This window comes from Gracilinanus agilis, chromosome 1 (genome assembly GCF_016433145.1).
Source record: "Gracilinanus agilis isolate LMUSP501 chromosome 1, AgileGrace, whole genome shotgun sequence".
Taxonomy (NCBI): domain Eukaryota; kingdom Metazoa; phylum Chordata; class Mammalia; order Didelphimorphia; family Didelphidae; genus Gracilinanus; species Gracilinanus agilis.
Window position 1 is genome coordinate 54819522 of NC_058130.1, and position 24566 is coordinate 54844087.

A 24566-nucleotide genomic window follows, 5' to 3' on the forward strand; every position below is an offset into this window, starting at 1 on the left:
GAGTGGTGATGGCCACAGGTGCATTTATCTTTCCTATTAATTGCTATTAAAATTTAAAAAAAATTAATTTCCAGGGGCTAAGTAACATTTTTCTGGAAAGGGGGCAGTAGGCCAAAAAAGATTGGGAACCACTGCTCTAAAGGGTTTCAAGACCCTTTTTGCTTCAGAATTCTATGTGCTAAGGTCCATTTAAGCCCTACCACTGTATCCTAAGTTCATTTTCTGTTCCAGTGCTCTGTGTTTTAAGGTCCATTCAAACTCTAATGTTATCAGTTCATTTTGAGCCCTGATATTATCATCTAATGTTTCTGATAAATGGATAGTTGGGGCCAGGCCAAGAACAGGAGATCTCTGACCCCCTTTGAAAAGCTTTATGATGGTCTCTTTGAGGTCTTTGAAGGACTGTGATGCCTTTGCCCAAAGCAATGCCCTGGATTGTCTCTACATTTTTTATCTAAAGCCCAGGGCTATAGCTTGTCCCAGGACCAGACTCTCAGCCAAGCAAAGGGAGCATCTGGTTGACTCCATTCTGAGCCTCAACAGTGTTGTTCCCCCATCTCCCTGGCAGAGAGCGGTCCTGCCCCAGCTCTTACTGGTCAGGTTTTTTCATTATTGGTGGCATCTTTTTCCTGGTGAGTGGACAAGCAGCTCCCTCTAGTGTCTGCTTCCCCCAATATTTCTGTGTTAAAAAATACCAAGTTTTTTTGCAGTTTCTCTTGTGTGTGGCTGAATTAACTCAAAGACTCTTCTCATTTGTTACTGTTTAAGCATGGTAGTCTGAAAAGAGGTCTAGGCTTGCAGTTATAGGAGATGAGAGGCAATATTGGACTCCGGGTCTGGGAATGAGTTCAGATCTCAGCCATTACTACCTAGGTTACCTAGAGTAAGTCATTTACCTTCCTCATCTCTCAGTTTCCTGATCTATAAAATGGGGATGGTGCTACTTTTACTGTGTATCTCACAGGGTTGCTGTAAGGAAACAGCTTTGGGAACAACAAAGTTTTATAAACTATAAAGAATGCTGGGCCTCTTTCCATAGTTCATGCTGTCCTTGGAAATCTAACAGCCCTCCCTTTTCATTGGCTAGGTCAAGGGAGAGACTAAGGACTGGCTTATAGCATGTGCAACTGTGGTTGAGAAGGAATATTCCTTTGTTCCAGTCCATTTAAAGTTGGCTTACGTAAAATGTCCTGGTTACTAATATTTGAAGATATAAGATTCCATGGAATCACAGAATTTAGAGCTGGAAGGAATCCTAAAAAGTAACTAGACTGATCTTCCCTTTTATAGTGAACAGAGCTGAGCTATAGACAGAGAAAATGACTTACCCACAATGATACAGACAGGAGAGCCAGGATTTAATTAGGTTTCATGATGTTGACCCCAAAGCTTACCCATTATCCCTCCTTCCATACAAAAGGACAAATCTATGGACAGTAAACCACTTTAGCTGGAAGGGAGGACTTCATTTTAAAGGGCAGCTAAATGGTGCACTGAATAGAGCACTGGATTTGGAATCAGAAAGATTCATGTTCAGGAGTTCAAATCTGGCTTCAGACACCTATTATCTGTATGAACTTGGGCAAGTCCTTTAACCCTGTTCCTCTCAGTTTCCTCAAGGTATAAAATGAGCTGGAGAAGGAAATGACAAACCACCAGTATCTTTGCCAAGAAAACCCCAAATGGTTTGACAGAAAGTAGGATCCAACTGAACAATGACAACAACAATTTTATTCTAAAGAACCTCAGGCTTCCCTCCTTTATTTCCTCGAATGCAGATCTGAACATGATTCACCAACCCTGTGGCTTCCTATTATCTCTTAGAATAAAATATAAACACTTCTGTTCAGTTTTTTAAAACCTCAACCTTCTTTCTTAGAATCAACATCCAGTATTGGTTCTAAAACAGAAGAGGAGTAAGGGCTTAGGCATTTGGGGTTAAGTGACTTGACCAGAGTCACACAGGCATAGGAAGTATCTGAGGCCAGATGAGAACCTAGGACCTCCCGTCTCCAGGCTTGGCTCTCTAATTCACTGAAACTCTTAGCTACCCCCTATTTAGGTTTTAAAGCCCTGCTGTAGTCCCGACCAACCTTTCTGGACTCATTGGACATTACTCTCTTCTATGCAGAGATCTGGCCAAACTTGTCTTCCCTCTACTTCCTCACATACATCGCTAAGCCCCCTTTTCTTGCTTTTGTTCTGGCTGTCCTCCATGCCTGGAATACATTACCCTATTGCCTTTGCTTTGTGGAGGCTCTCTCTCTTCCTTTAAGTTTGAGCTTGAGAACCATCTTTTCCCTGAAGCCTTCCCTGATCTCCCAAACTGCAAGTGCCCTCCCTCCCAAACTCCTGGTATTTAACTGATTTGTATTTGTTAACTTTATATTTATACTGTAGCTACTTAGCTATACATGTGTATCTTTGTAAATGTGCTTGTCATCTCTACCATTAGAATGCCATTTCCTTGATAGTAGACATTATTTCTTTGTTGGTACTTGTATCCTCAGCACCTAGTATGATTGTTTGGCACACTGTAGGTGCTTAATAAAAACTTGTTGGTTGACTGATACTGAGAAAAGGAACCGAGAAGCTTGGGAGGAAAACAGTTGGGCAGATTCTCTCTAAGATCTAAAATCTGCATTAAAGTGCATAGATTTTCTCTGAAACCAGAAAAATGAACAAGGTTGGCCTCAGTCTAGCTGGATCAGGAAGCTGCTGTGTGATGTGGTTTGAAAAGAGCCCCCTTCCCAAATTAACTTCCAGACTAGTTGTCACAGGCACTAGAATGATACCACCAGAGATCTCTTTCTTTGAGCTTCATAGGCTTTTTGGATTTCCCAAGTTTCCTTAGAAAATGGAACAACTCCATTTTTATATGTCTATGGTAAAGTGCCAAAGGCACCAAGTTTGAATTGGAGGACTTGGGTTCAACACCCACCTGTTAGTTATTGCCTCAGTGTCTTGCACTCTATCTGGACATTTGTTTTCTCTTAAAAAAAAAAAGCTGGGATGGGGACTGACCTGAAGTTCTCTATGGTCCCTTCCAGCTCAATATCCCATGATTTGCAGAAGATAGACTCTCTCCCTCCCTCTATCCCTCTTTCTTTTTCTCTCTCTACCCCCTATATCCCTCTTTCTGTATATCTCTGTCTTTCTCTGTCTCTGTCTTTCTGTCTCTCTCTCTGTGTCTGTCTGTCTGTCTCTCACAAGCTGGTGAGGAAAACTTCTCTACTTTCTCCTGAAATTGGGTGTCCATTGTGAGATATCCCCCTCCCCGGAGCTGTCCCAGCCTGGTTCCTTCCACCTCTGTGACTGTTCATCTTTCTTTCCCCAGGACTCTCCCCTAAAAGCTGTACAGATGTTGTGGGTGAATCTCATCATGGACACCTTTGCCTCCCTGGCCCTGGCCACAGAGCCACCGACAGAGTCCCTTCTGCTGCGTAAGCCATACGGCCGCAACAAGCCGCTTATTTCCCGCACCATGATGAAGAACATCCTAGGCCATGCAGTCTACCAGCTCACACTGATCTTTACCCTTCTCTTTGTTGGTAAGTCACTGAATCACCTTCTGGAATGCTAAAGGTCTGGTGCATATCCATCATAGAATCCTTAAGTCATAGAGTCAGAACACTAGAAAGAGGTCTTAGAGATCATTTAACCCAATCCCTCCATATCAGAAAGGAGAAAACTGAAGCCAGGTCCTCCTCACTCCAGGCCTAGCTCTCTATCCACTGAGCCACCTAGCTGCCACCCCTCCTTTTTTTAAAACCCTGATCTTCTGTCTTAGTTTCAATTCTAAGACAGAAAAGCAGCAAGGTCTAGGCAATCAGGGTTAAGTGACTTGCCCAGGGTCACATAGCTAGAAAGTATCTAATGTCAATTTGAACTTGGTTCTTCCCGACTCCAGACCTGGTGCTTTATCCTCTGTGCTAGCTAGCTGCCCTGAGGATTTATTTTAATATAAGTCTTTCTTTTACATTTTCCCCTCTCCACTTCCTATCATCACTTGAACCCCTGAGTGGTTGTAGCATAACAGGCAGGTAGAGCTAGGAGAATGTTAGAGCCAGAAGAACCCGAGAGTTCAGCCAGTCTAAAACCCTTATTTTATAGATGAAGAAACTAAAGTGCAAGAAAAAACCAAGGGATTTGTCCAAGGTCCTGCCCCTGGGACCCCTTTGATTTTATCTGCCATTTCCTTTCTAAAGGTGAGAAAATGTTCATGATTGACAGTGGACGCAACGCTCCTCTCCACTCTCCTCCCTCTGAGCATTATACCATCATCTTCAATACCTTCGTCATGATGCAACTGTTCAACGAAATCAACGCCCGGAAGATCCACGGGGAGCGCAATGTGTTCGATGGCATCTTCAGGAACCCCATCTTCTGCACAATTGTATTGGGCACCTTTGCCATTCAGGTAACCAGGACCCCAAGGCAGCCTCCTTGGAAGAACATCACCTGGTCCCTGGCAGCAGGAAGTCCCAGCCCCTGCTCTGAGGGATGAAATGTGCTTCTCCCAGTGATGGGTTTATGTCTCCGATTTTGTCTCCAGATAGTCATTGTGCAGTTCGGGGGGAAGCCATTCAGCTGTTCTCCTCTTCAGCTTGACCAGTGGATGTGGTGTATATTCATTGGACTAGGAGAGCTTGTCTGGGGACAGGTAAGCTCTTCTTGGCAGGCTCCGGTTCTCATTATGGAACCCAGACCAGTGGTCTGTGCCTCTTGAAATAATCCCTACTCTTTACAAGGCTCAGTTCAAGTGCCTCCTCTTACAAAAGTCTCTTCCTGCTCCCCCAAGTGTTAATACAACATCCAAAATGCTTAGTATTTATTTGAAAACTCTTACCATCTCTCTTAGAATTGATACTAAGTATTGGTTCCAAGGCCAAAGAGTGCTAATGGCTAAGAAGTGGGGGTTAGTGACTTGCCCGGTGTCTCACAGCTAGGAAATATCTGAGACCAGATCTGAACCCAGGACTGCCATGCCCCTCTGTTCGCTGAGCCATCAAGCTGTCTCTGATTTGTATTTATTTTGCATTTACTTGTTTTTGAATGTGTCATGGCCCTCATCATATACACCCTCCTTGGAGAATGGAGGATTTTTTAATTCTTCAGAAACTGTTTTGTGTTTGGCTTCATACCCCTAGAAACCAGTACAACATGCAGCAAGCACTTAAGAAACTCTCATTGAGTTAAATTGAATAGAGTTAGGAAAACCAAATCCTAGTCCTGCCTTTGCCCAAATTACTCATAGAATCATAGATCTAGAACTTGCAGGAACCTTGGGACCCATCTAGTCCAACCTCTCCCCATTGAACAGTTGAGGAGACTGAGACCCAGAGCAGTTAAATGACTTGATTAAAGCAAATAGGTACTGAGTATCAGGGGTAGGATTCAAACCCAAATCCTTAACCCCCTAGGTAAATCCCTTCACACGTCTTGGGACCTCAGTTTCTACAACTGAATGAGATAGGGTGGATGATCACAAAACCTTTCAGTTCTACATTCTCTTATTCTTAGTTTCCATAACCTTCTCAGATCAAATTTTTTCCTGTCAACGCCTTGACTCCTTTGCCCCCAAGACCAGGGATCCAGCTATGTCTTAGCTCTATAGGCAAACTTTCTGACTTGAGGACATTTCCTAATACAGAAAGCTATCCACGTGAGACATTCTAGACATCTGAATTTGGGTTCTAAGGGATAGTTTTCTTGTTATTGAGGGTTTTTTTTTGGTGGGGGGAAGGGAAGGCGTCAGAAAAGAGCTAAGAGGACCCTTGCCTCGGTGGCATGGAGAATTCCTTATGAGGAAAGTTCAACTTCTAAAGCAGATCTGTACCTGTTTTTGCAACTTATTGTGTTAGAGAGTTGACTTGAGGCATCAAGTGATTTGCCTAGATCACATGCAATAATTGTCAGAGGTAAGGCTCACAGGTATATACACACATCAATACATTTGAATATATATGCCTATTATACATGCATGTATGTTATACATACATACATACATACCCTTGCCAACCAGTTAAAGGGGCCACTTCTAATTTGCCTTCTAATTCATGTTTCCACCTTCAGGCCTTTGTGTATTCTGTAATCTCTACTGGGGCAGGTTATTGATCTTCTCCTTTGCTTATTCAGATCTTTCTGGGCTTTTGATTCTAAAGTAGGGGTGATGTCCATAATAGATACTTGGGTAATACTCAGTGATTGAATAAATAAATCAGCACACTGCCTGGCACATAGAAGGTGCTTAAATTTTTTTGGATCAACTGAATAACTGAATGAATGAATTCACAAATGAATGAGTGAATAAGTGTACCTCTGTTGATTTCCACTTGTCTCTTTTCAGGTCATTGCTACCATCCCAACCAGCAGGCTAAAATTTCTGAAGGAAGCAGGACGGCTCACTCAAAAAGAGGAGATCCCTGAGGAAGAACTCAATGAGGACGTGGAGGAGATTGATCATGCTGAGCGAGAACTCCGACGTGGCCAGATCCTGTGGTTCCGTGGCTTGAATAGAATCCAAACTCAGGTATGTACAGCCTGGCCAACCAAGAGCCATCTTGGACAGTGATGGACACTCCATCTTATACCAAGGCACTACATATGAAGGTCCTTGGCAAATGCAAGTATTTGTGGGCAGTCTAAGTGGTAGAAATGAGGAACAGAAATGAGAGACTTGTCTGGGGTGTAATCATCAGACCCCTCAATAATGTAGTAAAAAAATCTCTTCCAACCAACAGTGTTAGTCTCCAGGGCCATGTCACCCTGCTGGAACTTTTAGAGGAGCCACCCTATACCAGCCCTTCCTCTCCTACACCAGTTGTGACTCGTGTTCACAAGTTCCTTGGTCCCAGGCTCCTCGTGAGATGCCACCAGCTCCTTGAGTCCACCACCAGCTCCTGGAACATGGCACTCTCAGAAACAAAGCCACTGGTTGTTTTATTTGTATTGTTTTCCAGTTGAGGGGCCTTCTCAAATGGCATTTTGTCACTGAGGTTAATTAATTCTATTCACTTTATAAACAATTAGAGTAGGAGTCAAAGGGATGGGGAAAAGGAGAGTAGCAATAACTGAGAGGGATGATGAGCTCAGGGGAAGGGGGCTGGAGTTCTTCAATGAGTCTGGGCAGGATTGAGGCAAGGCTTGGGGATAAGGGTGGGAAGTGGAGGAGGAATGAATCATTTCCATCTACAAGGACTTCAACCAACCAGCAGTTTTCAGAGGTGAGTAGATTGCAAGCCCAGGCTGAGGTCTCAACTGTGTGGAATTGATAATGCTTTCTTGGAGTGGGTATTTGGGCACAACCAGCCTTTGCCCTCTTCCCTACAGAGGCTTTACCTCTGATGGAAAAGAGTGAAGGACAATTAGGGGACTCTTAAGCCAATCAAGGGATGCTGTACCCCAGCTCAGAGCCCTTTGAGGCTTTACCAAAGTGTTTCCCTTTTATTTGACCTTCACAACAGTGATTCAAAGGAAATGACAAAGCCTACACATGGCATGCCTTCCCATTGCAACAGGCATACACACACATATCCAGGAAGCTCTCACCCAAGTGCAAGCTCCCTTCTAGCATGCATGCAGTAGGTAGCTAGGTGGTCCAGGGGATAGAGTGATGTTCCTAGAGATAAGAAAACCCGAGTTCAATCCTTCCTCACTAATTGTGTGACCCTGAGCAAGTCATTTAATTCCTCTCAGCCTCAGTTAACTCATCTATAAAATGGGGGAAATAATAGTACCAACCTTATTGGAACATCAATATGTAAAATACTTTGCAAACCTATGAGTGCTATATAAACGTTAATTATAATTACCCTCATTTTTATTCACATGCTAGTACACATATGTCTGCTAGGCAGACCAAGAAAATGAACACATAAGTACATGCATGGAGAGTATATTTGAAGCAGAGTATAGTAGAAATAATCCTGGATTTGGCAACAGAAAACCCTGGGTTTGAATCCTGGGAAATTAGGTGGATGCCATTGTGCAAAGAGAGTCAGGAAGACTCATATTCCTGAGTTCAAATCTAGCCTCAGACCCCTTCTAGCTGTGGGACCCTGGGCAAGTCACTGGACCCTATTTGCCTCAGTTTCCACATCTATAATATTGAGGTGGAGAATAAAATAGCAAACCATTCTATGTATTTTTCCCTAGAAGATCCCAAATGGGGTCATGAAGAATCAGACACAACTGAAATGCCTCAACAACATCTATGACCCTGGCCAAACTACTCAATGCCTCTGAATGTCAGCATCCCCATCTGTAAAACAGATGAGGCTGTGAGGTCCCATCTAGCTCAAAATCTAAAGCCCAGATTCCTAATTAGAGCTTCCTAATTTGCAAAAATCCCCCACAGACACACAACAGCAGACTTCCAGAAATGCCTGTGTGAATTCACTTATAATAACAAATGCATATGTGTAGAGACAGTGTCCCACGCACAGAAACATCAAGAAGTATACGTGCACATACTGAAAAGCCCACCCAGGAACTCCCATGTACAGCTGGACCTGTGCCCATAGTGTCAAAACATACAGATGTCTGTCCATGCAGGAACATACATGTAGCATCTATGTGCAAGAAAACACAGAGAAACATGCCTATACACTCACATGTAGAAATATACTCCTATATATAGAACAAAACACCCATTCCCAAACATGCTTATAGTTCATGGTGTATGTAGAATCTTGTATACACTCCCTGACACATGCCTACAAACTCACATGTAGAAAGGCATCTGTGTATACACCATATGTATACATGCATGTGCAAAAACCTATGTGTGCTATCCACAAACATGAAGAAAAATGTTTCTATGCATAACTTGGTTGGTCAGATTATTGTTGAGATCCTGAATGTCTCTTTGCTTATCCACGTAACAACTTTGGGCCGCTCAGATAGAAATGATCCCTGCTATGCCAGCACCCAGAGGCAGTTGGGAAAGCTGAAATCAGGTCGGGATTTGAAGGGAGAAAGACTTAGGTGTTAATACTTGCTCTGACACTGATGAGCTCGGTGATTTAACTGGGTCTTGGTCTTCTCCTCAACAAAATGGATATAATGACAGAGTCATTGGGTCGTGAAGAAGATGCTTTGTAATGAGCTCTAGAAATGGAAAGGATCATCCCGTGGGAGGTGAACATCTGTAGAAACATCACCATTTACCCCATTGGGATCCTGGATACCTGGCACCATGATGCATGTCTCATTCATTATGACTGATAATTTCTTATCATTGATGTCAAGTCAGAGCCAGGGCTTAGCCAAGTTTGCTAGCCCTCGTCTCCAGATTTCATGGTGCTCTTGGCCACCTCATGAATCAGAGGTGCCTTCTAACCAACTCCTCTTGCTCCCTGTAAGGGAATGAAAGAGTTGTGTGCTATGCTCCAAAGAGCCTGGGGGACCGTGAAAGTCCCCAACTCTGTAAACTACAAAAAGGAGAGAAATGGTGAAAGAAGGGAGGATTTGGGGACAAGACTTCCCTTACGAAGCCTGCCTCCCCAGTTCCATGATCCAGGCTTGGTGCCAAAAATACGTCATAGGGCAGTTAATGAATCTGGCCTTTTCTCCACGTGGAGAATGGGCATTCTGCCAAATGGGAAAAATTAGAGAATGGTCAGGAGAACGAGTGGTTCTACGTTTAATTCTTCACCCATTATCCTGGCCATTTCTGGGAGACCTAGGCTACTAGCATTCTCAGAGATTTCCCACAGGTCATTTTTAAGACTGCAGGGGCAATATAGAATGAATAGAGGAAAGAGCCTTGGCCTTAAGAGTTAAAAAAAAACAAAAAAACAAAAAAAACACTTGAGTTTGAATTCCAGGTCTTTCTCGCTGTGTGAACCTGAAAGAGTTGTTTGACCTCTCTGAACCTTGGGTTCCTTGTCTATAAAATGAGAACAGCGGTATTTACTGTCTCTTCCTCCCAGGGTTGCTGTGAGGCTTAAACAAGATAATATATGTAAAGTGATTTGCCAGCCTTTAAGTGCCATTTAAGCATCAATTATTATTGCAATTATTCAGATCTGCACTGTGAATGAGCCCACCATGTATGGAGGAAAGGGGGCACTTTGTCTAAGAGACCTTTTCCTCAATCTTTTCTTCTACTATATTTGAAGATGTTTCCAGAAGAGAAGTTTCCTATAGAAGATTAAACCAGTCCATTAAGCCATGGACTCTGGTCCATGTAGGGTGTGCCATTTTATACAGCTGAAGTTTCATTCACTCAAAGTACAGATCTATGAAATGACCTGGACATGGCTCTATTTGGGGCTGGGGGCTGGGGGAAGTCTCTTTTCCTAAATGGGGATGTAACAAGGGGGATTCAGTGAAAGATACTATAATGAGATCCAAGCAGGGGACCTAGGACAGAGTTGGTCCATATAATTTGCTCAACTCACACAATAAGGATAAGAGTGGGTCCAAGGAATACATATTCTTGAAGTTCCCAACCTTCTCCATGACCCTTTCATTTAGGACTTCCATCTTTGACCCACAGCTTGGAGAAGGGTTCATCTTGGTCCTCCTTGGGAACTAGGAATAGGAAAGAAGTTCTTGTTTGTTAGGAGACAACTCCTCTCCCCACCTTGTCCTCATTTGGAGAGATAATTGTAGTTAATAGGAAAAACCAATTGAAGTACCCTTATTGGCTGGGGGACCCCAAGGTCTAGAACCTCCCAAAAGGAGTGGGCTAGGCAGAAATTCCTTAAGACATTTTAGTTTGTGTTTATTTCTTTTTTCTTTTATTTAAATTTAAGTAATATTATTATTGTTGCTGTTGCTGGTGTTATTGTTGCTATTATTATTAATTATTATTATTATTATTATTAATTATTGCTCTTATTTTGGTTGTCATGCCTGTCAGTTGTGTAGCTGTTGTGTCCACCCTTTTCGCAACTTGTCTCGTTCTCTCCTCCGTTGCAGATTGAAGTAGTCAATACTTTCAAGAGTGGCGCTTCCTTTCAGGGGGCTCTCAGGAGACAGTCCTCCGTCACAAGCCAGAGCCAGGATGTAACCAATCTTTCTAGCCCTAGCCACGTATCGTTATCCAATGTTCTTTCCTCTCCTACCAGCACACCTCCTGCTGCAGCTGGGCGTGAGTGTGAATTCTTAATGCCTCCGATTGCCAGAGATGCCAACTCTCTCAGTGGGCAAGTGGGTGGGTGGGTGGGTGGGCTAGGGTTCCTAGTTGGTTGGGAAGCTTAGTTCAGAGAGAGTAGCCAGTCAGCTAGTCATATAACCCATGAGAAGAGTTATAGTCAGTCAATTAGCTGTAGTGGATGGAGGGAATATATGGTCAGGGGAGCATAACCAGCTACAAGGAATATAGTTGGTCATGGGGGCCATCCAGTCCTGGATTCAAGCACTATTTCTTGCTGCCCTGTCCCCGGAGAGGAAGTGGAATCCATTCTACTAGTAAGAAAAAAAAAGATTTATTTCCAAAATTCTAATTCCCAATCCCTTGTTGCATTGGCCATGGGTAAGAGATTGGTTCCCCTCAAATCACTGAGCTGTGGGTTGGGCTAGGTCCCCAAAACTTGCTGGTCTGGAACTGGAAGGTCCCTATGGCCCAAATGAATTCCTTATTTGCACTTTGAAGATAGGGCCAAAGATCTGGTCAGTCAGTGGTGATCCTCAAAATCCTCATTAAGCATCACCGAAAAGGAAGAGAAAGAGGATGAAGAGAAGGAAAAGAAACACTCATTGTGCTCCTCTTCCTTCTATGGTTATAATGTTCTTGCTGTCATAGATTATTGTATGTAATGTTCTTGCTTTGATATAGATGAGAGAAGGGAAATAGATTCCTATATGCTGTTTGAGATGCATACAATGTCAGAAAGTCAGGTTTAACTAGCAATGGTTTAGCTTTTGTAGTGGGATTGACTACCTTGGTACCCACAGTCCTCACCTCCACTGCCCATAAAAAGTGTGAGAATCAATAGAGCCCTCAGTAAACTAATGCCAATCCTCTACCCTCGTTGTCAGAATAAAAAGCTCGATACATTCTCCTCCCAGAGAGGACTGGTCTCATGCGTGGAGGCCCTTTTATCAATGGATACAGCACAGCTTTGGAGAAAAATTCACCAATGTTGGAAGGCACCTTAAAGATGCATCATGGTCAATTCTGCCATTATATAGAGGAGGCTCTGGAGGCCCCAGAGAAAGGTCTGCTGGAGGTGTCAGAATATTTTAAAATATCTTTCAAGTATCAGAAATATGTCTTCTCCCAAAGACTTTTAAAAGAATATCAGCATATTTGAACTACAAAACTCCTTGGGTAGAGTCTTAAGAATTTAAGAAATTTTTCTCTTCCCCACACCTAGATCTATCCTATGGCCCCTTCCAGCCCAAGATTTGATAAGTGACAGAGGAACCCAGGGATATAATTGTCATCCCCGTTATCAACTTCTTGATTTCAATTATGTCACTTTTAAATAGTAATATTATAATTATTATTGATGTTACTGATTATATCACTTCCCTTGAGGGAGCACTTTCACCATTTCTACCCTGATCAGAGTTTGTGAAGCCCTCACTGACAGTTTCCAAGTTAAAGATGTGCACAAACATTCCAGCTTCCCATAATAATCCTTTATGGACCAGCCATCCAAAATTTTATTTAATTCTTTAATATTGTGTCTGTACATATTCTGTCTTCTAGTCCTTTCTGTCCAGTTGATATAGTCACTTTCTGGACTGGATAAAGCAGGTCCTTCTTTGCATATCCAATGATGATGCCAACTTTGGCTTCATCCCCACTCTACCTCCATCAGTCTTGACCTGAAAGGCTTTCTCTTTTTCAATCACACCCTCCTATGGTGGTTAGATCATCAGCTCAACCAATTTTGTTGTCTTCTCTTGGACTTTGTCCAGCTCTGTTTAAGCTTTATTGAAATATGGTGATCATAGACACACCTACAATCCAAGGTGGTCTGTGCCATGATATTCAAGAAAGAACTGGATGCCATCTTCCCTATTCTTCCCAATCCATTTCCTGATGACTTTGGGGTCACAGGAGTACAATGATGTGTTCTGAAGATTGTTGTTGTTGTTCAGTCTTTTAGTCATGCCTGACTCTTCATGACCCAAGGACATGCATTGCATTGCAGACCCTTCTATCCTCCACTATGTCCTGAGATCTGTTCAAGCTTATATTCATTGCTTCCATGACACCACCTATCCATTTCATCTTCGTTGTCCTCTCCTCCTTTTGTCTTCAGTCTTTTTCAACAACAGTCTTTTCCAATGAGTCTTGTCCTTCTCATTATGTGGCCAAAGTATTTAAGTTTCTGCTTCAGTATTAGTTAATTTCTTTAAATATTGACTGATTTGATCAAATGGTTGACAATAATTTCCAGCTTTCTGCTAGCCTGTGACTACTAGCTCTTGGTGCATTACCCTGTAAGTGTAGCTTGAAAAAATTTTACCCATTTGCCTAGCATTCCTTGCTAGTTGTATAACCTCAGATTGTTCACAGGGTGGCACAATAATCAGAGCACTGAAGGAGGAATCAGAAGACCCAAATTCAAATCCTGCCCCAGGTATCAAGTGACTGTGAACTTCGGTAGAACTCTTATCTTCCCTGGGCCTTGGTTTCCTCACCTGTAAAATGAAATGGTTGGGTTTGATGACTGCTAAATTTCATCTCTAAATTCTATATCTATACCAATGGTGAGGCAAAATCCATCCTGGTCACCTGCTGGAACATTCAGGTTGTAAGCCTTGTAGGGTAAGAGAATGTACCACCCAATCTCTTTCCTGGTGGGTTCTAAACTACTGCCCTTAGGTAGTTTGATGAACCACACATAGAACATAGATCTTAGGTCTCCAAGATCCCTTTCTAGCTCTAAGTCAATGATCCTACAACTCCTTTGAAAAAAATCTTCCTTCAATTTGTTCCCATCCTCCTGCCATCTTCCACTTAGCATAGATTACCATCATATGACATTAACCTGAGTATTTCACTGTGTAAGCTTTTTATTCCCACCCACCCCCAACCACTTATATATATTAAACATCATCAGACCCTTGGAAACTCTACTGTTGATGCTTTTTCAACTCAAGAAATGCCCTAGCCTTCCTTCTCACATCATGGTTTGGGTATGGAAGTCCATTCAAGGATTATAAAAATTTTCCCTTGATTCCCTTTTGCCCCATCTGCATATTATCTCCTTCAAACAACTCTAATCAATTAGGATGATATGGTTGCCCTTTAGAAGAGATTACCTTTTGTTTTTCTCCCACATGGGTTTTGTTTGCTTTAATGTTCAAGGGTCTCATCCTTTATTAAAGAACCCCACCATTCTGACTAATATAGAAACAAGACTTACTGGCCTATAGTTCCCCAGGGGTCCCTCCTGAACTCTTCTTAGGAATGTCAATTAAATTGCCAATCTGATAGTGATTTAGTCCTACTACTACTCCATAAGGCAGCTAGGTGGTGCAGTGGAGAGAGAGCACTGGACTTGGGATCAGAAAGACTCATCTTCGTGAGTTCAAATCTGGCCTTAGATATTTACTAGTTATGTGACCCTGGGCAAGTCACTTAACCCTATTTGCCTCAGTTTCCTCATCTATAAAATGAGCAGGAGAAAATGGCAAACCACTCCAGTATCTTTGCCCAGAAAGGCCAAATGGTCTCATAAAGAGTCAAGCACAACTGAAAAAAAAAAAAAAAAAGATGACAACAACCATTTCATGGGATCTTCATATCTTTAGATTTAAAGCTGAAAGGAACATTAGAGATCATTTAGTCCAGTGATCCCCAAAGTGGGCGCTACTGCTCCCCTGGTGAGTGCTGCAGTGATCCAGGAGGGCGGTGATGGTCACAGGTGCATTTATCTTTCCTCTTAATTTCTATTAAAATTTTAAAAAATTAATTTCCAGGGGGATAAGTAATATTTTTTCTGGAAAGGGGGCAGTAGGCCAAAAAAGTTTGGGAACCACTAAATTTTAGTCCAACCAGTTCATTTTTTAGAAGAGGAAACTGAGACCCAGAAGAGGAAGTGACTTGCCTAAGGTCACGCAAATAATAAGTGGTAAAGTTTGGTTTCAATGTAATTCTGATTCAGAATCCAGTCTTTTTTTCACTGCTGTTTGTTCCAACAAGTCACACTCTTGACCCAATATTTCTATACTTTCCTCCCTAAATTCAATAATATCTCCTACTTCAGTTTGGTAAGCACTTTTACCATCTCTACTCTGATCCTGGCCTGTGAGCTCTTCATGAACAGCTAGGCTTTTTAAGCACGTTCCCTCATCCCGAAGGAAGGTACAAGGCAGATAGAAAGCTGAGGAAGACAAAGGTCATCTCTGCTCTGACTGATACTCTCCTGAAAGGTGATGCTGTCCAGCCTGGAGTAGGGACCAGGGAAAAGTGCAGGAAGGAGGGTGGCTCTGAAAAGCTAGAGCACCTTCCAACTTCTTGGAGTTGGGTCTTTCCAGATGTGGCCTCATTAATATAAATTCTCAAATTGTGCAAGTTTTATATTCAAATGTGGTCGCACTACAGAGCCAAATATCTGAGATTTATCTGTGTCTTTATTCCTTTCTCTTATCCTGATAATTTAAAGTTGATAGTATCCACTAAAGCTTATTCACTATGTACAGGTTCATTTAATGCTTGTGCCTGAATGTCTGGGAAGGTCTTGAGACTCTAATTTCATGGTGTCGCAATTCACTATCTTTCCCAGAATCTACTGATGAGGGGATGCCAGACAGAGTGGTAGAGTGGATAGGAGCTGGATTTGGAATCAGGAAACCCTCGATTCAAATCCTGCCTCAGACATTACCAGCTGTGTGACCTGGGACAAGTCACTTAAATTCTTCAGGCTTCTATGCCCTCATCTGTAAAATAAGGAAGCAGGGCTCTAAACTGGTCCTTTCTAGCTCCAGTTCTCTTATCCTCTCCATCTATGACCTCAGAGGTGAAGCAAAGCCCACATTTGTCATCTGCAGGACCATTAGGCCAGGCAAGAGCCTTTATTGTAAGCCTTGAAGGGTGAGTCATCTTAATTACTTTCCTGGTGGATTCTGATGCCCCAAGGCAGTGTGATGGGTCACAATGAGTCATAGTTCTGGTTTTTAATCTCTCCAGATTTCCCATGTGGGATAGAGGCTGTCTCTGGAAGCCCAGTGCATGCATGTGTAGGGTGGCCCTGTCTTCCCAGGGAGATGCTGAATACACACTAGAATGGTTCAGACTCTTCAAGACCCCTGTATCCTAGTAGGAGAAATATTCCGGATGGGAAGCAAAAATAACATTTTTATACTCCCTTCTTTCATTCAAGACAATTTATGCCTCTCTTTCCTTAAAGACAAACAAACAAAAAAAGCCACTTTGTTTTTTATTTACTCAAGTTTTCCACACCAAGATTCTCCTCTCCTTTAAGATTATCCTTTGGGGATGAGGGGAGATTGCAGCTAGGTGACTCAGTGACTGGAGAGAGAGGAGGTTCTAGGTTCAAATCTGACCTCAAACACTTCCTAACTTTATAACCCAGGGCAATTTCACTTAACCCCCATTGCCTACCTTCTTCCTTGGAGCCAATGAACAGTATTGATTCTAAGATGGAAGGTAAGAATCTGAAAAAAAAAAAAAAAGATTAGCCTTTTTTATAACCCTAACCATATTTGTAGCATGCTTTTAAAAATCCTGCCACTTTATAGGTGTATAATCAAATTATGACTCCTTTGCAGTTCCCTAAGTTAAAAAAAGGAGCACAAGGAAACTTTCTGCTACCAGGCATTCCATCACTCTCCCCAACACCCTGACCCACTGTGTAGCCCAGAAACCTCCTGCCCCCTTCTCCCCACTCAGATTGCTGATTCAAAGTGTAGCGAGGACAAAGAGTTGGCATCTCTTGGGAAAAAAAATAAATAAAATAAAATAAAAATTGGACCTCTTGTTTGCATTTTTGGTACTAATCACTTATGGATCTTTCGCTAGTGGGGAAAAATGACTTGCTTTTGCAGTGCCCTCCTCCTCTCTACTGTCTGAATATTCAATGTGTTTGTTTCCCTAGAGGGCTAGAGAACCCTGGACTGAGAGTTCAGCAAGAGAGAGTGAAATTAAAAGAGGTTGTGAGTTTTTAAACTTGAGCCTGACATGAATGTGAACCAATCCCAAGACACTTGGCTTCCTTGAAGCCGGGTAAACATTCGAGTATAATCTCAAACGCTCCCTGTTGAGCCTGGAAGAGGCCTGATGTATTTCACTGCAGACGAAAGGGTTGAGACTCACTTTAATTTCTCCAAATGACCAATGAAAAATCAGAAAACCCTGAAATTTCTCTTCTGGCTTCACCTGGCCCCCATCCCCATGACCCATTCGGTATCTTTTTTTTTTCTTTTCTTTCTTTTTTTTTTTTTTTAAATTTAAATCTGACTTTCAGAATGTGGGAGGGCTGTGGAAAGGATTCCCCACCCCCCCTTTTTTCCTCCCATATTTTTTTTCATTTCAGCCTTGGAGAAGACCGGAGTGGAGACATGAGGCAGCGTGACAGGATGCTCCTTAAGTTTTGTCCCCATAGTCTTGTCCAGAGCAGTTCATTCTTTCTGTGTCTCCATCCCTGTGGAAAGAGGGACCTGCATCTCATTGTGTGTGTTCCCCATCCTGTTCCCACTTGCCAGCCAGCTTTGTCAGTTGCTGACCAGGCTAAATGCCTCATAATTTACCAAGAGCCCACAGGGATGGGAGCTCTGGCCCTTAACCTTTTAATGACCAAATGAACAATTAGCAAAGGATCAGAGTCAGAAAATGCCATGGTGACTCAGTTCCTTAAATAGAAAGGGCAATGTACAATAAGGATTTTTTCCCTTCAAATTAGTTGAATGGCATTCTAATTATCCTGAAGTCAGATTTTGGGGTAACCACTGAGCTCTGAAACCTAGCTACCAAACCCAAATCCAGAAGGGCTCCTGAGCCCTATCTTCGTCCTAATAAAATCCCAATACTAAAACTAACCCTTCTCCTCTAGTACTTAATACTAACATATTTCAGTATATGGTTTCCCCTCCTACATTAGATCAACAAAAATAGAAGGGGTTCAACAAAGAAAACTAAGAACTAATAGTAAAAAAGTTTACAAAAGAAAAAAAAGCAGACGCAGAAGTAGGGTTTGTATTATTGTGGGATAGAATAAACTATATACTTAAAAATGACCCTGATACATACAGGAAAGATTAAATGATGTCGAGGGTACTATGTTTAAGAAGTTCAAAGAAGAGCGATGGCTGGGTAGCACACTGTGGATAGAGTGCCTGGAGTCGACCATCCTGGGTTCAAATCTGGCTTCAGACATTTCCTAGCTATGTGATCCTGGGCAAATCACTTCACCCCCAGTTGTCTATCCCTTACTGCTCTGCTGCCTTAGAATCGAGAGTGTTGATTCCAAGATGGAAGGTAAGGATTTTTTAAAAAGTCAGAAGGAAGTTTATCAAAAGTAGTCGAGGCAAAATTATAACAGTGAAAATCTTAATCTTCTCCTAGTTAGCCAGAAAATGTAATCATCCTAAACTTCTCAGGCTCTGGCCAATAAATAATTTAACTAGAATCTCTTAATCTAGGGCTGAAAGTATCATCTCATCTCATTCCCTGACCTCCACACAGGCTTCCCATTGAAACAGTCCAACACCATTGCCTTTTTTGGGGGAGTAGAAGGGGAACCCTCAGATTTTAGCACTGCAAACAGGTCTAAAAAGCACATTATGAGTAAGGAATCCCAAAGTCTTGCAGCCAGTACCATTCCATTCCCCCATCCTCTTGCATGAACTCTTCAATTACTTTGTGATGTTGGCTGGGCCATTCTTGACCTAGAGTTTTCCCTATTTTCTCAATCATCTCAAGGCAGCAAGGCAGTCTTAGTGAACTGGGAAACTCCAAAAGGAAGTCCTGCATTTCTTCCTTACCATAATAAGATAAAGTAGATTATAATATAAACACTCCTAGGACATCCATTATAAGGGAAGAAAGGAATCCTCTAATCTAACCCCTTAGTTGTACAGACAAAGAAACTGAGACTCAGAGAGAATGGAAGCCATATCTCAGTGCCTGACCAATAACAAGCACCTAATGAATGCTTGTTGACTGACTTCATGATTCATTTATTTTTCACAGTGTTGCAGAAGGGACACTGAAAATCAGGGTTCAAATCCCAGTTCCACCACTGATGAGTCTCTATCATGAACGTGTCTCTTTGTGGGAGACTGAGTTTCTTTCTCTTGGCTAGGTAACATAGCAAGGAGAGTGATGGAAGAACTGAGTTCAATAGCTGTGAGACCCTGGGCAAATTAACTTTTGAACCTCATTTCCCTATCAGTAAAATGAGGACAATAAACATCTTTCAGAGTTGTTATAAGGATCAAAGAAGATGATGTTGGGGAAATACTGGGAAAATCTTAAAGAATCATATAAATGCTATTATGATGATTATTATCATTAAAAAACATAACATTTGCATTATTCAGTTCACAAAATTCTGGTAAGGAGAATGCTTCACAAACTATATTGTACTTATTATATCAATGTGAGGTAATATAGGGAATAGCATGGAACTGGTAGCTCAATAATAATGATAAAAGCTAGTATTTATACAATACCTGCTATGTTCTAGGCATTATACTAAGAGCTTTCCAAATTATCATCTCATTTGATCCTTACAACAACCCTGGGAGATGAGTGCTGTTATTATACCCATTTTATAGTTGAGGAAACAGGTTAAGTGACTTGTCCTAGGTCAGTCCACTAGTAAAGATCTGAGACTAATTTCCATGCTTGGAGATTAGATTTATTTAAGATGGATCAGTATATTCAGAGCCTGCCTACCTAGAGCTCCAGATCAGAGGAGACGAAGTCATCAAACATTAGTTGTGATGATGTATTTCTATCTATATCTATATATCAAAACATACATATATTTATATCAATATCTCTCTGTCTAATTGGAGGGCACTCCAGAGGTGGCCCTCTGCCTCTTATTTTCCTTAATAGAAGATCCAACGAAATAATATCGATTCTTTAAGATTCAGTTCACTGGACTGAAAAGCCATCATAATAGAATGGAAAGAAAGACTCAAGCAGGTGACTTGGGTTCCAATCCCAGCTCAGCTGTGTGGCTTTGGACAAATCATTCCCCTTCAGTTTTTTATCTCCATCAGAGCAAGAGCTTGGACTTGATGGTTTCCATGGTCATTTCCCTGCTCCACAGTCTATCCTTCTACCATGTGTTCAGTTCACTCAATCAAGACTGGCCCCTCTAGCCGAATTACAAGTGAGGGGAAAGTTCATCCTAGGCACCCCCACCTCCTCCATTCACTCATTCCTGTGACTAACTTGGCCCTGAACTGTCCATTTCATGGCCAGAAAGAGTTGATGCCACTTCCCCAAAGATCTGATTTTTATTAACCAGAGGGAAGCTGACCCCTTGGAAGAGTCTGACTCACAGAGCACTTGAACAAAAGGTATCGTTGACAACTTCTCTCGAGGACACTAAAAAAATGCAGTGATGGTATAAATAATAGATAAAAAATTTTTTTTCATTTTTAAAAAAATTTAACTTGATGAGCAGAGTTCAGAGCTGAGACACATAAATTTAAAGAATGTGACTCAGTCCTATGCAATCCCTAGAATGCTATCTTGGGGTGGGGTAAAGGATTTGGGAAGAAAAAAGCAAAAAGAAAAGAAAGAAAGAAAGAAATGATGACAAAGCAAGCTGAAATGAAAGGCCAGAAAGTTGAGTCTATACTCGAGTGTTTACCTCCCAAATGCATGAAGGCAAAGACCAAGTTGGAAACAGACCAATCTCTGTTCACATTGTCTAGGCTTCCAAGCGTAGCATTGGTGTGGCAGTTCTGTGTGTCCGTGTGATAACCAAACTCCCTCCTGCTGTGGCATGCTTCTTCCCCTGAATGTTGTCTGCTTGGCTCCCCCATGCTTCTGGCTGCCTCTGGTTTTCTTCTCCAAAAACTCTCTAAGTCTGGTTTGGATTTATTTTGTACTCAGTTTGGCTTCTGTGTGTCGTCTCTCATCTTGGCCCATCTGACTGTCTCAATATTTTGTTCTTTTCTGTGTGTGGAGTGTGATACGTTCTATGTCGTATAGTTTCTTTTCAAAACAACGTTTGGTTTATTTTTTCTTTAAAAAAAAAAAAGGTTTGGTTTATTTATTTTTTAAGCCGACCCTATTTTACTCACATCTAAACCTGCCCCCTCCCAGCCCCATGCATGGTTTCGACCTGTGCATTAAATTAACACAGCTTGGTCTTTTACTAGGTATGGGCACCCACCTGAGTGGATTTATGCTTTCTTTAACTCGTGCTTCCCATCAGCTCTTTGATGGTTTGCGACTCGAACTATTCTGATGTTGCAGTTACATATGTTTGCACCCATGTGCACACACACAACCCCCAAGCGAATGCACCAATCTTGAGCCCATTCCTTTCACCCCATCCCATCGATGCTCCTAACATCCAGCGACTGGATTCCAGCCATCTGCTGTGCCCTAACCCTTCTGTTGTGCTCCTCCAAAGGCCCCCCCTCAGCTCTATTAAACCACCCCCTTCCCCTCTGCCCTCTCTGGGGTTTGGCCCTTCTGACCCATTTCCCAATGTTTCCCTTCCAGATCCGTGTCGTGAAGGCATTCCGTAGCTCTCTCTATGAAGGTTTAGAAAAACCTGAATCTAGAACCTCCATCCATAACTTCATGACTCATCCTGAATTTAGGATAGAAGACTCGCAGCCCCATATCCCCCTCATTGATGACACCGACCTGGAAGAAGATGCCGCTCTCAAGCAAAATTCGAGCCCGCCGTCGTCCTTGAACAAGAACAACAGTGCGATCGATAGCGGGATCAATCTGACCACTGACACGAGCAAATCAGCTACCTCTTCGAGCCCAGGGAGTCCTATACACAGCCTGGAGACATCGCTTTAGCGGGAAACATTCACATCTCAAAACAAAACAAAAATATACAAAACAAAACAAAAAAAACCACAAAAAACAAACAACAACAAAAAAAAAACCATCGCCACCACCAACTCAGAACGAACCAACCCAGAAAACTCAACCATGAAACAGCACCAAGAAAACACAAATAAATAAAATGGGAGAGAACTAGATCTCCACCCAATAGAACCTCTCTCTGGCTGAGAAGCTGTTTGAGCTCTTTGTCCCTTGGAGGCAAGTGACCGGATCCCTGATGGGGGTTCTTGGGAGTGAGCGATTGCCCAATGTGCCCTTCCTCGCTCCCGCCCAAACACAGACCAAACCCACCCAACCACCTTCCTGCATGGACGTACTGTACACTTCCGCTCCTTCTCTTGTTTATTATTTTTTTCCTTAGGCAGGAACTGAAAAAAGAAAAAAAAAAGACTCCTTTCTGAGGCTTATTTATCCAATTCACTGGTCTGTGAGTTTTTTGAACTGCTTGTGTGGCATGGTCTCAGTTGTAGAGATTAATTTAAATAACTTTTTGAAATTCGCGGGAGCTTAACTTGCACAGTAGGGTTCTACCAATGGGACAAAAGAACTTCATAGACACTAATGAGATTATTATGTCCATTTCTTTGTATCTATATTAACGTATACCTCATCGAGAATGTATACGTCCATATAGATAGGTAGATATATATGTATATCTATATACATGGATATATAAAGGTTTTTTTTTTTTTGCTGGCATGTTGCCTTGTTTTTGCTTAAATTGCTCTATTTTAACTTATTTATGTCTTAAAAGAAGAATGTAATTTGTTTACAAACCTGTAGATAAACGTCCTTCACTATTTGTAGGGTTAAGAACACTTCCTGCTGAGAGAGTATAAAGACTGCTCAGCTCATCAGATACTCCTCTCAGATTGCATCCTCGATGTTTTACGACCGCTCGGCTCTGATTTTTTGCCTGCTCTTTTTTTGTTCAGTAATGTAGCTCCTGCTGGTGAATGACAAAAAGAAGCCAAAATATAACATATTGGATGTAGGAATGTGTTCCACAGACATGGGGTCGTGGGACTGGAAGCTTGACTCTGTTGGGGGGTGGGAGGGGGAAACCAACACCATGTGCAACAATCAGGTTTATTTTTTGTAAAAAATAAATAATAAATAAATCACTAAATTGCTCAGCCCGGTTTCAGTATGCCCCTCACAGGCCAGAGGCCACCTCGGGAGCCATTAGATGGAGATGGCTTCCGTGGAATATTTTTTATTTCATTTTATTTTTTGGGAAGACTCCTCTTTACGAAACTCCTTGGAGTTGATTGAGAGCATTTAAAAAATAAGTTATATTTGGCTTTATGTGGAGATCAAGGTAGTGTTGAAATATTGTGAACTCTGTTGTGTTGATTTTTTTTTCAGTTAGTCACTTAGAAATCGATTTTCTTAATAATTCTCAGCTTAATGAGCTGTTGGCATTTGGAATGAAGATCGCGCCAGCTTGCTATTTTTCTTTCTTCTTTTGTTCTTCTTTAATTTTGAAAGAAGACTATCCATTTCTCCCCCTGCACTACTCAGATCTGAATGAACTTTATGATGTGTATATTGAAAATGTACTCCGTGTGATTTTTAAACCAAGCCTGTCTTCCTGTAATCACAATATAATACTGTAGCCATTTAACAGTGTGTCCTGCCTTCCTGCAAGGGAAGCCATTCTGAACGCCTACAGTATCACAGGTGAGAAAAGTGTTTTGTAGTTCTTTCCTCTTTTTTTTCTCCCCAGGATGGTTATCAGCACTAATTAATCAAATTAATATGAGCTTACTTAATTGCTACGTCAGCCACTTGAATGCTAAGCACTTTGTGGGCCACAGCTTTTTTTCATAAAGAACTTTTGTATTTAATACAAAGTTTGCTTTGAGACTTTTCAGCACACAGTCTTTTTTCCATAAACTTGTACAGTGCAAAAGACATTTTGAATACATAACACGATCGGTGATGTCAGATGTGTGGAGGAAAGCATCTTCCGACTCACCTACGAAATTAATTTGTCCTGCTAACCCCACATACCCCACCATCTGTCAGGCCCCTCTTCTGAGCCTAGAACCTGATGAATCAGATGAAATCTTCTCCGCATCCTGGCCAAGATGGAGCAATTTCTTGGGCAGATGGCCAGGGTTAGGCAGAGCCTTGCCCAGTCACTGCTTGGTGGTATGGCAATGTATCTGGTCCACACTGGGCTCCCCTGTCTGGTCTAAACTTTCCTTTACAAGGGGCCGGTGCCTAGGACAGCAGGGTCTTTGAACCCCTTTCTTTCAAATTGAGAACAGAGCCCCCATATCAACTGTAAACAGACCGGCAATGAAAACATCACTGAATATTTCTGAAAAAGCAACGATCACTTAGGGTTCTGTTTCCACATTACGAATGTGGAGTCCAACCTTAATCTTCAGGTACTGGAGTTGGATAGGGGATCCTGTTCTCTACTCTATTTACGAGGAAGGGGGAAGGCGTTGTGTGGACTTGCACATCTGTGAAATGGGTCTGTTCTGGAACATGATTTAGTTTCTCTGTCTTAACTACAATGGGCTATTTTCCTTTTCCAAAGCTCTCCCAACCACCTTCTCTTTCCTCC

The 24566-nt window shown here is 42.0% G+C and overlaps 1 protein-coding gene across 1 annotated transcript in view; it reads left to right on the plus strand.

Moving 5' to 3' along the window:
* Positions 1-23156, plus strand: part of ATP2B2 (ATPase plasma membrane Ca2+ transporting 2) — a 174631-nt gene extending 151475 nt beyond the window's left edge. Inside the window, exons 20-24 of the mRNA XM_044676014.1 lie at positions 3338-3551; positions 4209-4420; positions 4556-4663; positions 6350-6532; positions 21626-23156. Coding sequence (XP_044531949.1) covers positions 3338-3551; positions 4209-4420; positions 4556-4663; positions 6350-6532; positions 21626-21937 — 1029 coding nt within the window. The 3' untranslated portion in view covers positions 21938-23156. The remainder of the gene's footprint in view (positions 1-3337; positions 3552-4208; positions 4421-4555; positions 4664-6349; positions 6533-21625) is intronic.
* Positions 23157-24566: the final 1410 nt, after the last annotated feature.